Source organism: Felis catus, chromosome A2 (genome assembly GCF_018350175.1).
Source record: "Felis catus isolate Fca126 chromosome A2, F.catus_Fca126_mat1.0, whole genome shotgun sequence".
In the NCBI taxonomy this organism is placed as follows: Eukaryota; Metazoa; Chordata; class Mammalia; order Carnivora; family Felidae; genus Felis; species Felis catus.
The window spans coordinates 77,607,247-77,623,356 of record NC_058369.1 but is presented as its reverse complement, the minus strand read 5'-3'; the positions used below and the strand labels follow the sequence as shown (position 1 = coordinate 77,623,356).

At 36.6% G+C, this 16,110-nt stretch overlaps 1 protein-coding gene and 1 long non-coding RNA gene across 3 annotated transcripts in view; one reads left to right on the top strand and one right to left on the bottom strand.

Annotated features, from left to right (window-relative positions):
• The window catches only part of LOC123383843, a 32,781-nt gene extending 26,423 nt beyond the window's left edge, over positions 1-6,358 (top strand). Inside the window, exon 3 of the long non-coding RNA XR_006594123.1 lies at positions 6,177-6,358. This is a non-coding gene — a long non-coding RNA (uncharacterized LOC123383843). The remainder of the gene's footprint in view (positions 1-6,176) is intronic.
• COG5 (component of oligomeric golgi complex 5) overlaps positions 1-16,110 on the bottom strand; it is a 310,246-nt gene that overhangs the window by 138,956 nt on the left and 155,180 nt on the right. For both annotated transcript variants that reach the window (XM_006929113.4, XM_045052258.1), the window contains exon 8: positions 120-285. In XM_006929113.4, the coding sequence (XP_006929175.3) occupies positions 120-285 (166 nt within the window). The remainder of the gene's footprint in view (positions 1-119; positions 286-16,110) is intronic.

Below are 16,110 nucleotides of genomic sequence, written 5' to 3'. Positions count from 1 at the left end.
TTCTGTCTACTAAAATATGAGTCATTAGACTGCTTTGAAACTTAAGTGTTTCACATACTATTCAAAGGACTTCTTGGTTATAAATAAATAAAGCAGCTAAATATAAACCATAGCCATACCTCTCACAGCTGACTGCGAAGGCTGAGTCAGAACTTTGATGTCTAATGCACTGTTGATATGTTCTTCTAAAGAAGCACAATATCCATCCACAACGCTGGTAATAGTTTCCTTCAAAGTTCCAAGATTATGGAAAACCTGAAGAGCTGTTCCAACTTGAGTTGGATTCTTTAAAAAGGTGGGCATGGGGGGTGGGAATAGGTATAAAAGGAAAACAAACAAAATCAATATAAATCTACAACTTTAAGTGGTACTTGAGTAGTTACTATTATATTTTTAAATTATCACAGGCAGGAACAAAGGGAGTCCATTTAGAACAAATATTATTTTTAGTCATGATTTCTTCCATAAAAGACAAAATTAAATACTATGTATATTATTTTCCCCTTTTCCCTTTTTCTCATCCTTTAAAGGATAATAACAAGATCAAAAATCTGTTATATTATTAGAGCTTATTTAAAATTTACCACTAATCCCTATCAAGAGAGCCATGCTGGAAATAACAACAACCCTACATCTGTTTGAAGAATATCTGCAGAGTTAATTGAGGGCAGATCCATGCAGACTGACACTATTCATTATATTTCATTCATTCAATTCATTCTAACCAGAAATATTTATACAGTGCTTACTATGTAGGTCTTGGTTCCAGGTGCTAGAAATACAGTTGTAAACAAAACCAATTAAATCCCTACCATCATGGAACTTCTATTTACTAAGAAATATATACTTTTTTTAATTTTTAAAAAATGTTTATTTTTTTTAATTTTTTTTTTAACGTTTATTTATTTTTGAGACAGAGAGAGACAGAGCATGAACGGGGGAGGGGCAGAGAGACAGGGAGACACAGGATCGGAAGCAGGATCCAGGCTCCGAGCTGTCAGCACAGAGCCCGACGTGGGGCTCGAACTCATGGACCGTGAGATCATGACCTGAGCCGAAGTTGGCCGCTCAACCGACTGAGACACCCAGGTGCCCCCAAAAATGTTTATTTTTGAAAGACAGAGAGAGAGAGAACATGCACGCACAAAAGGGGGTTAGGCTCTCAGCACAGACAGAACCACAAGATCATGACCTGAGCCGAAGTTGGAAGCTTAACCGAATGAGCCACCCAGGAGCCCCTTTACCAAGAAATATATTAATAATATATCTGTAACAAGAGTATCAAGTAGTGATAACTGCTACCAAAAAAAAAAAATCAATCAGGGAATAAGAATAGAGAATGATGGGGAAATTACAGACAGAAGAAGTCAGAGAAGCCAGTTATAAGTCAGAGGAGTCAATTTTCACTACCTGATACTCTGTTACATGCATCTCTGAGGTGATTTTCAAACCGAGACCTGAATATGATGAGGGAGGGAGTCTGAGGAGGATATGGGGTAAAACAGATCTGAACAGGTATCAACGAAAGCACTGAGCTAAAATATGCTTGGCAGCTAATCAATCAAACAGCAAGAAGGCCCTGACAGTGGCTAGAGCAGGGTGACTATAGCAGAGAGGAGTAGGCAGTCAAAATACTGTGAGCAGATTGAGTCCATAGTATTATTAACAGGTTGTTGGCTTTGTCACTAAGTACATGAATCATCAAGCCAGAATATGGTTCACATCAACATATATCTCCAGATCCAAATAGCTGAAAGTCCACTTTCATTTATGATTCAGTGCCTGTTATTAGAGGCACTTATTTTAAGAGTTAAATTATTTTATTAACTTAATTTCTAAACTGTTAAGTTTAGAAATAAGACAAAAGGTTACTCCTGAAATACACCAGGGTTAATAATAGAACATGCTGTAATAACACACGCACAAACGGAGGCAAAGTAGAATCAGCTTAAAGAACGTAGCAAGAAACAAGGCTGGTGAATAGCAATACCCATTGTAGACTCCCCCCCCCCCCCCGCAAGAAAAAGAAGCAAATGGACATTTCAAATATTTTAGTGGAAAAAGCTTAATTTAATCTGTTCATATAGTTATAATAGAATTTAATTCTTTTATACACTGTCAATTCTCTATCAGTGAACTACCAAAGAAAATGGGAGAAAATAAGCTATTCACATAAAATTATTAACTGAAAACATGAGGTATAGCTATGTTTTGGTTATTGTTAGTTCCATTTATTCCATTCTCCCCAGAGTGGTAATATTTTTTTTTTTATTTTTTAGTAGAGATCAAGATCAAGGGGCACCTGGGTGGCTCAGTCAGTTAAGCATCCAGCTCTTGATTTCGGCTCAGGTCATGATCTCATGCTTTGTGAGTTCAAGCCCTGCATTGGCTCTGCATTGACAGCGTGGAGCCTGCTTGGAATTCTTTTTCTCCCTCTCTCTCTGCCCCTCTCCTGCTTGTGCTAGCGCTCTTTCTCATCACATAAACAAATGTTTTAAAAAAAGATAAAAATTATGCAGCTGCAAAGAAATTTCCTCTAGCATTATACGAGTGTCTGTATAATACAAAAACAAGCATTACCTGAGCGACCTCTAAGGAAATTTTCACTTTATAAAGGTAGAATATATATTATAAAATCGTATTTATTGCCTTTATTATCCTCAAAGAGTCTGAAGAGCATAGCTTCTCAATATATGGTAGGGTTTCAGTGTTATCAGCTGAATGTACATTTTAAGACACACTGTATAGCAACTGAAACACATTTAAAGTTATATTTCACTTGAACGATCTGGCTAATAACATGGACCAGTTTTCATCATTTCCCACTCCAATTATAATTTATACTACTTATAATCATTCCAGTTGTAATTTTAAGCCTTCCAATTAATGTGACCACTTTTTCAATTAATGCCAGTTATTCACATTCATAGCTTAATGTAAACATATTGTTTGTTAGTTGGGGCACTACAAAATAATAATTAAAATTCTTTAACATATATACAAAGGAGTGCGCAAATTATATAAACACAGCTCTAAGAATTATCACAAAGTGGGGGCGCCTGGGTGGCGCAGTCGGTTAAGCATCCGACTTCAGCCAGGTCACGATCTTGCGGTCCGGGAGTTCGAGCCCCGCGTCGGGCTCTGGGCTGATGGCTCGGAGCCTGGAGCCTGTTTCCGATTCTGTGTCTCCCTCTCTCTCTGCCCCTCCCCCGTTCATGCTCTGTCTCTCTCTGTCCCAAAAATAAATAAACGTTGAAAAAAAAAAAATTATCACAAAGTGAACACATCTTTGTAACTACCACCTGGACCATAAAACCGAGTATCAGCACTTTTGAATCTTTTGTACTGTTCCAAATGCACATCTCCAAATATCATCATTATCATAACTTCTAACACTATTGATTAGTTTTGCCTATTTCTGAATTTTACATAAATGGAACCATAAAAAAGCTATTATTTTGTGTCTGCCTTTTGGTCAAAATTTTACTTGTAAAATGCATCCATGTGGTTGCATGTAGCAGTAGCTACCTTGTTTTCACTGCTGTTGATTAGAAATTTACCTTTCTCTATCCAACTAATATCCAACTGGATTACATTTGAGTTATTCCATTTTTTAGGTATTTTAAACAATGCTGCCATCAAACATTCTGGTGCACAGCTTTTAGTGAACATACATGCATATGCATTTCTGCTGGGTAAGAGTAGAAATGCTGAATCACTAGGTATTTGTATGCTTAGCATTTGCAGATTCTGCCTATTTCCCAAAGTCATTGTACCAATTTACACTCCAGCAGCAATAAATGAGTTGTGGGTGCTTCACCATCTTACCAAAATTTAGAATTATCATCTTTTAAAGCTATTCTCTGGAATGTTCATGGTGGTTTTAATTTACATTTCTGTGATGACTAAGAAGTTATCCTTTCTTGCATGTAAATTATCCATTTGGACAGCTGCTTTTGTGAAGTACATATTCATCTCTTTTGCCCATTTTTCTCACTGGTTATTTTCATCTTTTACATATTTGTAAAAGTTGTTTACATATTTGGATGTAATCACTTTCATGATTATATGTATTGCAAAGATGTTCTCCCACTCTTAAGAAGTCTTATAAGGAAAAGAAGTTCCTCATTTAAATACAGTCCATTTCATCAACCTATAGTTAGCACTTTTAGTATCCTAAAAATTTTCCATCCCACATTTATGAAGATGTCTTTCATTCATGATTTATCCTCCAGAAACCCTACTGCTTTACCTTTAATATTTAGATATATAATCCACCTGGAATTACTTCCTGTATAAGAGCCAAGATTAATATTTTTCTATATGAATACCCAACTGACCCAGCACAATTTGTTTTTAAATGTTTATTTTTGAGAGAGAAAGAGAGGAGCAGAGAGAGAGGGAGACACAGAATACAAAGCAGGCTCCAGGCTCTGAGCTGTCAGTACAGAGCCTGATGCAGGGCTCGAACTCATGATCCCCAAGATCATGACCTGAGCAGAAGTCGGACGCCCAACTGACTGAGCCACCCAGGCGTCCCTGACCCAGCACAATTTATTTGAAAGAACAAACAAGGATAAGACAATCTTTGCCTCCTTGCTCTCAAAGCCTACCTTTGCAGTAAATCAACTTTCCATCTATGTGTGTTTGTTTCTGGACCTTCAATTCTGTGCCATTTGTCTATCTGTATGTCAGTTCACCTATGGAAATTATCATAGCTCTAGAATAAGTCTGGTAGTCCTCTGTCCCTGTTCTTCAGTTTGGTGTACGGGCTATTCTTGCTTCAGGATGCTTCCGCATAAATCTTATAATGGCACGTCGTTTCCCATCAAAGAGAAAAACTCCTGAAATTTTGAGACTATAATAAATCTATACGTAAAATCAGAAAGAATGGAAATCTTTATAAGTATGAACTCTCCAATCCATGAATAAGGGTAGTTCTCTTCATTTACTCAGGTTTTCTTTAATTTCTCTTAATGTTACAGTTTCTTGAAGAGCTATTGTATATCTTTCATTTGAATCATTCCTACACATTTAATATTTTTTGGATACTTAAGTGGTAATTTAAAAATCTTTTTGTTTCTCTCTTGCTGGTATACTGAAAATACAACAGGTTTTTATACATTGAAATTTACCAAAGTTCAGTTATTAATTCTAATAGTTTTTCTGGAGATTGTTTTCAATTTTCTATATACATAATCATGTTATCTCTGAGTATTTTTTATTTCTTCATTTTCCAATCCTTCTACATTTTATTGTTCTCTCTCATTACCCTGGTTAGAATCTTCAGTATGTTACTACATACAAGTGGTACGAGTAATATCTTTGTATCATTCCTAATCTCAAGTAGAAAGCCTTAAATATTTCAATACTGTGATTTTTGCAGATATCATTTACTAAAAAAAATTCTTTGCTAGGTCTGCTAGGAGTTTTTAAGTCATAGATTGATGTTGAGTTTTATTAAATTCTTGTTCTGCATATATTGAGATGATCAATTTTTCCCTTTATTGATAACATTACACTGCACTTCTAGACTAAAGTCATCGTGGTAATAATAAATTATCCTTTTTACCTGTCTCTGAATTACATTTGCTAATACTTTCTTAAGTATTTTTGCACTGATTGTCAAGACAGTTAATGTCCTTCCTCATAATATCCTTGTTTGATATCAAGTTTATACTGGCCTCATGAAATAATCAAGTAAGTGTTCCTTCTTTCCTTTTTTCTCAATTCTTAGAGTTTGTGCAACACTGGTTGATTTATTAAATGTTTGGATGAATTAACTAGTGAACCTATCTGTGGGGTTTTCTTTGAGGGAAGGTGTATAATGATAAATTCAATCTTGTCAATAGAACTATTCAGATTCTAATTTTCCTAGTGTTATTTTCAATAAGTTGTTTCTCCAGAAATTTCTCCATTTTATCTAAATTTTCAAATCTACTATTATAAAGTTATATTTAGTGTCCTCTTACAAACATGTTAGTTTCTGTTAAGTGTATAATTAGGTCAACTTTTTTTATTCTTAATACTGGTAATGTGTGTCTTTAAATTCCCCCCCCCCCACCCTCTCATCAGTCTTTTTCAGTATTTACCAATTTAAAGTATGAATCTTGTCAAATAACCAACTATCGGATTTGTTGATTCTATTCTGAGATTCTGTTATTCCTGTTTCACAGGTCTTTGGAGTCAGACCTAGATCAGAAGCCACACATGTGCAGTTAGTAGACAAAACCTTAGCAAATTACTTTTCTGAGACTTCGCTTACTCATCTGCACCACCTGCGCCAACCTTACAGGTAAATGAAATTATCCTTGTAACCCATCTAGCACTAAAGATAGAATAAAGAGCTCAACAAGAATTAGTTGCCTTTACCTTGATCTGTTGGAATCATAGTTAATGTGGAAAGAACGTGGGCTGTTATATGCAGATAGTCTTGAGATAAAAACCCAACGTTGCTATATATGTAACTGTGTGACACTGGGCAAATTATCACTTATCAAACCTTATTTTACTTACATAATTAATATTTCCTTCCTCATCAGATTTTAAGATCTCTAAGGGAACACACCAAGTTTGTTTTATTCACTGCAATACTCGTTACATCTATCACAGGTGTTAGGTGTTTAAGAATTATCAGTTGAATAAATAAAATTTTTATCATTTGGGGGCACTTGGGCAGCTCAGTCAGTTGAGTGTCCAACTTCGGCTCAGGTCATGATCTCACAGTTCGTGGGTTTGAGCCCCGTGTCGGGCTCTGTGCTGACAGCTCAGAGCCTGGAGCTTGCTTCAGATTCTGTGTCTCCCTCTCTCTCTGCCCTCCCCTACTCGAGCTCTGTCTCTCAAAAAATAAATTAAAAACATTAAAAAAATTTTTTTTATCATTTGGCTTGCTAATCTTTGTATGACAAATAAAAAGACTATTGAAATAACACATTTAAAATACCTAGGACTCAGTGTAGGAGTAGTACAAAATGCTGGTTCTCAGATCATTCAATATTCCAAAAGTTAAAAGAATGCTAACAATAGTCTTTGTTTCAGTTCCCAAGAAATTCTTACTGCTCCATATTTAGTCATCATTTAAATGAGTAGTTACCCAATAAATATGAGTAATCCTGAGGAACTCCTTTCTCTCCTGTGTATCTCAACTTCATAAATTTAAAAATTATGAGGATAGATGAATAGGAATTCCCAAAATTATCTGAAGATCTTTTTTGTAAAAATGTAGCCAACAAGACCTTAACTCCAAAAACTGTGGTTCAATTGGATCAGAATGACACCTGGTTATTGTATTTTTCAAAGCTCTTTAGATTGTTCTGATATAGTTAGCCTGGCAGCCATCTAGGAACCAACATCTGAGAACCACTGGAATAGATGACTGCCAGACTTCAAAGGATGAGAACCATATATTCATTTGAAGATAGTTGTTTTTTTTATTTTATTTTATTTTTAAGAACAACATAATACACAAAGAAATGACAGAGGAAAACTACAGACTATGTTCAAGGAGCAGTACACAGATTCTACTACCGTGAATGTGATGTACATAAAAAAAGACAGTAAAAGATAATGTTGAGCTGACAAAAAAGGATCTGGTCACTAACAACACCGAGTGGCATTCTGTAAAAAATTTATCTTACTTTGATTGTAGTAAAAAAATTATTGATGTCTTCTAGATAATCACAATCTAAGTTGTTTGAGGAAATGAAATAATCAGCTTTGATGATAGTTGAAAAAAGAGCTTGAACTAGAGAGGGGCAGTGAGAATATAAAGAACAAGACAGATAAAAGAGATTCTGAAACACTGGAAACAAATCTTCAAAGGCTCAAGTTTGGAAGACTGAGAAGATGGGAAAAGAAAAAAAGGACAATCAGAAGAAGGAGACCATTTGGGTGAGCGGATGAGCAGGAGAGAGGTGGGCATGGGAGGATCAGAGGCTGTTGCTAAAAAAGCACTTAGCTGTTAGTCATGCTGAGTCTAAAGTGCCAAACATCTTTGGTGGGAAATGAGAACATTTTTGAAATGGATCATCTCAGCAACCTTGTCTGAGTGGCAAACTAACCTGAATAAAAAATGAAAACAGTAGTGTTGGAAACTATAAATCACAAAGGAAGTAAATCAAGAATAGAATCAGTGAGAGTGACAGAACAGACATGGAATGATACAATACTCCAGCCAGGAATGAAATTGGAACACTAGGAAAATTGAAAATGCAATCATTTTGTGTAGCTATGATTCAAGTGAAGAACATTTCCTAAAGATATTGAACATTAATGTCCTTTCTCTACCATCTGCTCTCGTCACAGACAAATACTATGTATTTTGACCACAGGCTTTTTCCAAGCCCTTACTAACAATAAATTTCAGGCTTGTAGTTCCCTCATCTGTCAAATGAGGGGGCTGGACTAGATGAACTGTTAGAACACTTTGCACTACTAAAACATAGTAATTTTGTTATCATTCAATGTGTATCATCCACTATACACCGACCATGTGCAAGATACAAGGGATAAAAAAAAATGAAGCAAGTACTGCACTCTGACTTTTCGTTATTCATGGTCTGATGGGAGACAGAGACAAGTAAAGCAGCAATTAGAATGCACTATGATAAGTGAGAGGAGAAATGGAAAGTTTAATGAAAACACATAAGAGGGGTGATTAACTCAACTGGGGAGGGAAGAAGAATGGAGGAGTCAGAAATGATCCTGAAAGGAAGGAATCTCAGCTAAGACCTGAAATGAAGCTGTCATGGGAAGGTGTCCAGCGGCATGGAGGTAAGGACGTGTGAAAAGATTTCCAGGAGGAGGGGGAAAGCAAAAAGAAAACTCCTCCAAGCAAAGGAACAGCACGTACAAAAGCCTGTGAATAAGAGCATATGATGGAAACTAAGTCCACTAATATGACATCTGATAGGTAAGAGATCTACATAAACACCTGCTACAAATCCAGGTGCCTACAGAAACAGCTCTCAAATTTTAGGGAGATATAAAAGAATTACCTGGGGGAATTTATCAGCCAAATAAGAGGCATATGGGAAGTTTGTGGAAAGCTGGTAATGGTTTTAGCTTTTTTTAATTTTAATCCCAATGTTTAGTTATGTGTTTGCTCACTTTGTGAAAAAATCATTGAGCTGCACTCTTATAATTTATGCACTTTGCTGTTAGTTGTATTTTAATTTAAAAGTCTATGGTTGGGGCGCCTGGGTGGCACAGTCGGTTAAGCATCCGACTTCAGCCAGGTCACGATCTCGCGGTCCGTGAGTTCGAGCCCCACGTCAGGCTCTGGGCTGATGGCTCAGAGCCTGGAGCCTGTTTCTGATTCTGTGTCTCCCTCTCTCCCTGCCCCTCCCCCATTCATGCTCTGTCTCTCTCTGTCCCAAAAATAAATAAACGTTGAAAAAAAAAATTTTTTTTAATAAATAAAAGTCTATGGTAAATAATAGGAAATGAAAATGATAACAAATTAGGAGAAAAAATGTAAATCAGATACCTTACATACCTAAAACAGTTTATTTGGGGGCAAAGATATTAAATTGAATAAAATAATACACAAATGTTCATATTATTAAATAAACACGAATCTTGTTTAATTTTTTCCCAAGACAATAAAAGCAAGTTTTATGTCTGAATATAAACAATCACAATTGGCTTTTAAAAATAATTAGCTTCCAAGATATTGGCTAATATAAAATACATATTTCAGTTTTGCATGTTGCCATGGACTGGAACGCCTGTGTCCCCTCGCCCAAATTCAGATGAAGCCCTAACACCCAAGGTGGTGGTATTCAGAGATGGGGCTACTGGGTGCTAATCAGAGTTAGATGAGGTCCTGGGGGTAGGACCCTGGTCTGATGGCATTAGTGCTCTTATAAAAGATACCAGAGAGCTTGTACACTCTGTCTCTGTGACATGTGAGAGGATTCAGGAAGAAGGCAGCTGTCTGCAAGCCAGGAAGAGACTTCTCACCGGAAACTGAACCCTGCTCAACCCTGATCTTGGACCTTCCAACATCCAGAACTGTGAGAAAATAAATTTCTGTTATTTAAGCTACCTACCCGGCCTATGGCTTTTGTTGTGGCAGCTTGAGCAGCCAAATGTTTATGTTTTACAAATAGATTAAATTTTAGACAGTGTCATGTCTAAAATTAGTGCCCCTTTGCCCCCAACGAATTCAGGTCCCCCTGAAACGTCAGACTGTGACCTTATCTGGAGACAGGATCTTTGCTGATGTAATTAGTTACACTGAGATGAAGTCATACTAGATGGCAGTGGGCTCTGAATCCAATGACTGATGTCACACAGACACATACAGTGAAAGAGGCCTTGTGACAACAGAGGCAGAGATCAGAGTGATGCCATTACAAGCCACGGAAATTCAGGGATGGACTAGAGCCAGGAGAAGTTAAGAAGAGGCAAGGAAGGATTCTTCCCCAGAGCCTCCAGAGGGAGCATGGCCCTGCCAACACCTTGATTTGGATTCGTAACCATCAGAATTATGAGAAAATAAATTTCTGTTGCTTTAAGCTACGTAGTACGTGGTAATTTGTTACAGCAGCCTTAGGAAATCAATACAAACAGTTAAGGGCAACAGAAAACCATGCAAATGCACAAAAGATATTCCATGCTCATGGAGTGAGAGAAGACTGTTCAACTGTCCATACTATCCAAAGCAATCTAAACATTCAGTACAATCCCTATCAAAATGCCAAACAGCATTTTTCACAGAACTGGAATAAACAATACTAAAATTTGTACAGAACCACAAAAGACCCTGAACAGCCAAAATAATCTTGAAAAAGAAGATCACAATCTCAGATTTCAAGCTATACTACAAAGCTGTAGTAACCAAAACAGTATGGTACTGGCACAAAAATAGACACAAAGATCAACAGAACAGAGAACCCTGAAATAAACCCACGATTATTCAGTCAATTCACCTATGATGAAGGAGCCAAAAATATGCAATGGAAAAAAAAAAAAACAGTCTTTTCAAGAAACAGTGCTGGGAATACTATACAGCAACATGAAAGAAAATGAAATTGGATCACTTTCTTACACCATACACAAAAATAAGCTCAAAATGGATTTTTAAATGTGAGACCTGAAACCATAAAAATCCTCTAAGAGAGCGCACACAGTAATTTCTTTGACATTCGCTATAACAACATTTTTCCAGATCCTCTCCTAAGGCAACAGAAACAAAAGCAAAAATAAACTACTGGGACTATATCAAAATAAAAAGATTCTGGGGGCACCTGGGTGGCTCAGTCAATTAAGCGTCTGACTTCAGTTTAGGTCATGATCTCAGGGTTTGTGAGTTCAAGCCCCGCATCAGGCTCTGTGCTGACAGCTGAAAGCCTAGAGCCTGTCTTCGGATTCTGTGTCTCCCTCTCTCTCTGCCCCTCCCCTGTTTGTGCTGTCTCCCTTCCCCTCCCTCCCTCCCTCTCTCTCTCAAAAATAAATAAATAAAACGTTAAAAAAGTTAAAAAAAAAAAAAAAAAAACCTTCTGCACAGGGAAGGAAACAATCAACAAAACCAAAAGACAGCCTACTAAATGGGAGAATATATTTGCAAATGATACATCCAATAAGGGGCTAGTATCCAAAATATATAAAGATCTTATACTCAATATACACATACAAAAACAAATAATCCAATTAAACAATGGGCAGAAGACATGAACACATTTCTCCAAAATTGACATACAGATGGCAACAGATACATGAAAGGATACTCAACACCACTCATCTTCAGGGAAACACAAATCAAAACTACAATGAGATATCAACTCACACCTGTCAGAATGGCTAAAAGCAAAAATACAAGCAACAAAAAGTGTTGGTAAGGATGTGGGGATAAAGGGAACCCTTGTGCACTGTTGGTGGGACTGCAACTGCAAACTGGTGCAGTCACTTGGGTTGCTTCCATATATTATCTATTGTAAATAATGTTGCAATAGACAGAGGGGTGCATTTATCTTTCAAATTATGTTAAGTAAATACCCAGTAACAGAATTACTGGGTCATATGGTTATACCATTTTAATTTTTTTTATTTTATATATATATATATATATATATATATATACACACACACACACACACACACACACACACACAGTGTGTGTGTGTGTATGGTGAGTGGGGAAGGAGGAAGAGGAAGACAGAGAAAGAGAGACAGAGAGACAGAGAGACAGAGAGACAGAGAGAGAGAGAGAGAGAGAGAGAGAGGGAGAGAATCTTAAGCAGGCTCCACGCTGTGCATGGTGCCCAACTCAGGGCATGATCCCAAGACCCGGGGATCATGGCCTAAACCAAAATCAAAAGTCAGATACTCAACTAAGACACCCAGGCGCCCCTGTATTTTTAATTTTTTGAGGAATCTCCATACTATTTTCCACATTTACAAGAGCCTTCACATTCACTAATTTTATTTTGTCATCAAAACATAGGTAGAACAGGGGTGCTTGGGTGGCTCAGTTGGTTAAGTGTCCAACTTCGGCTCAAGTCGTGATCTCACAGTTTGTGGGTTCGAGCCCCGCATTGGGTTCTGTGCTGACAGCTCAGAGCCTGGAGCCTGCTTCGGATTCTGTGTCTCTGTTTCTCTCTGTACCACTCCCGCTCATGCTCTGTGTCTGTCTCTCAATAATAAATAAATGTTAAAAAAAAAATTAAAAAATCTTTTGCATTGTTGGTGGAAATGCAAGCTGGTGCAGCTACTCTGGAAAACAGTATGGAGGTTTCTCAAAAAACTAAAAATAGAACTACCCTACGACCAAGCAATCGCACTACTAGGCATTTATCCAAGGGATACAGGTGTGGTGTTTCAAAGGGACACGTGCACCCCCATGTTTATAGAAGCACTATCAACAATAGCCAAAGTATGGAAAGAGCCCAGAGGTCCATCGATGGATGAATGGATAAAGAAAATGTGGTGTGTGTACACACACACACACACACACACACACAATGGAGTATTACTTGGCAATCAAAAAGAATGAAATCTTGCCATTTGCAACTATGTGGATGGAACTGGAGGGTATTATGCTAAGTGAAATTAGAGAAAGACAAAAATCATATGACTTCACTCATATGAGGACTTTAAGAGACAAAACAGATGAACACAAGGGAAGGGAAACAAAAATAATATAAAAACAGGGAGGGGGACAAAACAAAAGAGACTCACAAATATGGAGAATAAACTGAGGGTTGCTGGAGGGGTTGTGGGGGGGGGGGGCTAAATAGGTAAGGGGCATTAAGGAATCTACTCCTGAAATCATTGCTTCACTATATACTAATTTGGATGTAATTTTAAAAAATAAAAAATAAAGTTAAATTAAAAAATTAAAATTCAAAAAAAACACAGGTAGAACAAATATTAATATCTTCATTTTATAGGTAAAGAAATGGAGGCACCAAAGAGGGCAAGCCCACAGTGGGCCAGTTTTAGGTCTTGGGCTCTTTCATGCCTATTCTAAACTCTGCCATGGGTCATCCTGTCGCCACTTGACTTCAGAAGGTCTCCAGATATAGCAATTTTGCAGGTGAGAAATACTCTCTGGTAAATTTTAAGAGCTCTCAAAACATACAGACTTAATTTAAGCATATTTGAAAAATACCATGCTAGTAAGAGATAAGCTTCTGCTGAAAAGGTAGCAACGTCTTCTAGACAGTATCTTTTCTCTAAATGAGACAGTCAATTCTAAGAATAATTTTTCTACAAACTGTCACTGTGACCTTCAAAAATCACTTAACCCTATATAAAATTTCCCCAACTTCATAGACTGTGATGTAAAATTAGATGAAAGACCATGTAATAGAGAAGAAAGGATAATTTCACAAATAGATCAAGATGAATTTCTACCTCTTCAAAAGCACTTAAGAAGATGGCACAACCATTTCCTTTATTAAACTAAAATTATTTCTCCTAGTTTAGAAACAAATAAACACGATGTGACTTTTTCTTTCTTTTCCAACACCTCAGTAGCATTATATGGGAGGAAAAGAAAATCTCACAAGAACAGTCAGAAAAGAAGCATAGTTGTTTAAGATCCCTGAAAAACTTGCCCAAACAGGAACACTGTAACCAAAGCAACAGCTGGCACTGAGCTAACGGAAGGGAGATACAGCAGGACTGCTGTAAAGAATGTTCCATGAAGGAGCAAGAAGTATTTCAGCACTCACTAAGCTATAAGCTAATATGAGATGATCTTTGTGAGCACAAATACAGCACTAAGTCAAAAGTTTAACATGACTTTAAAAGCTTAGTATAACTGGAATCAGAAAAGAGTGACAGAATTTAACTGGAAACAAAATGTAAAAATGACATACATGCACAAAGACCAGAATTCCACTGTGGATGATGGCCTTATATATTTAAAGTCTGAAAGGATCAAATAATCCTTGCATCACAAAGCCAATCACATTTCACTCTTTCCCCTAATAAAGTAACTCTTCAGCAGGTAAATTTTTCTTTAGATTTGATGTAAGCAATGAGCTGAGGAAAGAAAAGGACAAATAGAGAATACAAATTCCGTACACCATTCCACAAAGTGACTCTGTTCATAAGGCCTCAAGTTCTATGATAAAGTCTTAGTTGTTTCCAACTGATTTTAACTAGAAAGACAAGCATGAGATCCAGAAATTTTACTTTTACTTAGTGAAGAGGTTTAGGATTATACGGTTTCCTTAAAGTTTAACTAGGAAGCCATTTCATACACAAAACAAAAACTAAGGAATCCCAGAAACACATTCAAAGACGTGGGGAGGGAAAGGGAGATATGAACTTGGCTTCCTCAAAGACACGGAAATGACAGTGAGTGAGATGCAAAGTCGGTTCAAGCAGAACTTCAAAGAACGAATTTTTCACTATGCAGCTAGTCCTTATTGCTGAATAAAAACAGAAATAGAAATGAAAATAAAAAGCTTTCTGGAGTTTTATTTTACAGCATAGAAAGGATACAGATTTAAGAATCTTTACATAAAGCAGGTAATTCTTTAAACCACTCCCTCAGTAGAAGATATATTTATTAAAATAGGGCCGACTTTCAGGTAAATTTAAGACAAACTCAGTACCTTAATCATACATGGTAACTTAGGATTTAAAAAATCCAAATACCTTGTTTTTCAAGAAAAGTATTGATAAACTCACAAACACCCTATACATAACAAGTATATATTGCCAAAATACTGCAGGCAATTTATAATCTGTGTCCATACGCCCAATGGGATATATACACTGACACTTTTTCTGGAGCTACAACATGCCTAAAACGCTGAAAGCTTAATGGAGCTCCATGGGAGATTACATGTACTAAAGGAAGAGAGAATCACATTAAATACGTAATTTAAGGGCAAGAATTATATTAGCTACCTTGGTTGTGATTTAGAGCCTACCAGTGGCTTTTCTGATTCAGTAACATGCAGCCCATTAATGCTGGTTATGTACTTCTTGGATAAGCTAATATGATTATTTCAGAACCTGTTAACAATCAACAGTCAACAGTGCATAACCTAAATGAAATTAAAAAACTAAGAAGGACATTTAATACCACAATAAGATCTTACCAACCAGAAATCAACTTTATTCTACCCTCTTCTGAAGAAAAGCAGAAAATAAAAGAGCTGTAGAAAGATAAGGAAAAAGGAGAGGAAAAAAAAAAGAAGAATGAAAGTGAACATAGGTTGGAAGAGCAAGGTTCTTAACAAAATGAAGTGATAACACAGAGACAACGGAGAAATGCCAAAGGATAACTGATATAGAGTAAAAAGGTTATTTAACTTCCAAATTTCGTTACAGAACAAGTTTAAAGAATACATGAATTCATACTTTGGCATTAAAAATTTAAAAATTATTTAAATGATGTCAGCATTTAGAATAACATTCTCTTTATTTTTTTAAGTAATCTCTACCCACAACATGGGGCTCAATCAAGAGGTGTGTGCTCCACTGAATGAGCCAGCAGGGTGCCCCAGAATAACATTCTCATTGTATTAAATAACAGTAGGTAATATGTCAAGGACACTAAAACATGTTCAATAATAAAATGAAATTTGTAAGACAATGAAAGGAATCATGAGACATTAATATGGCAAGCCCAAATGTTACTCTTTT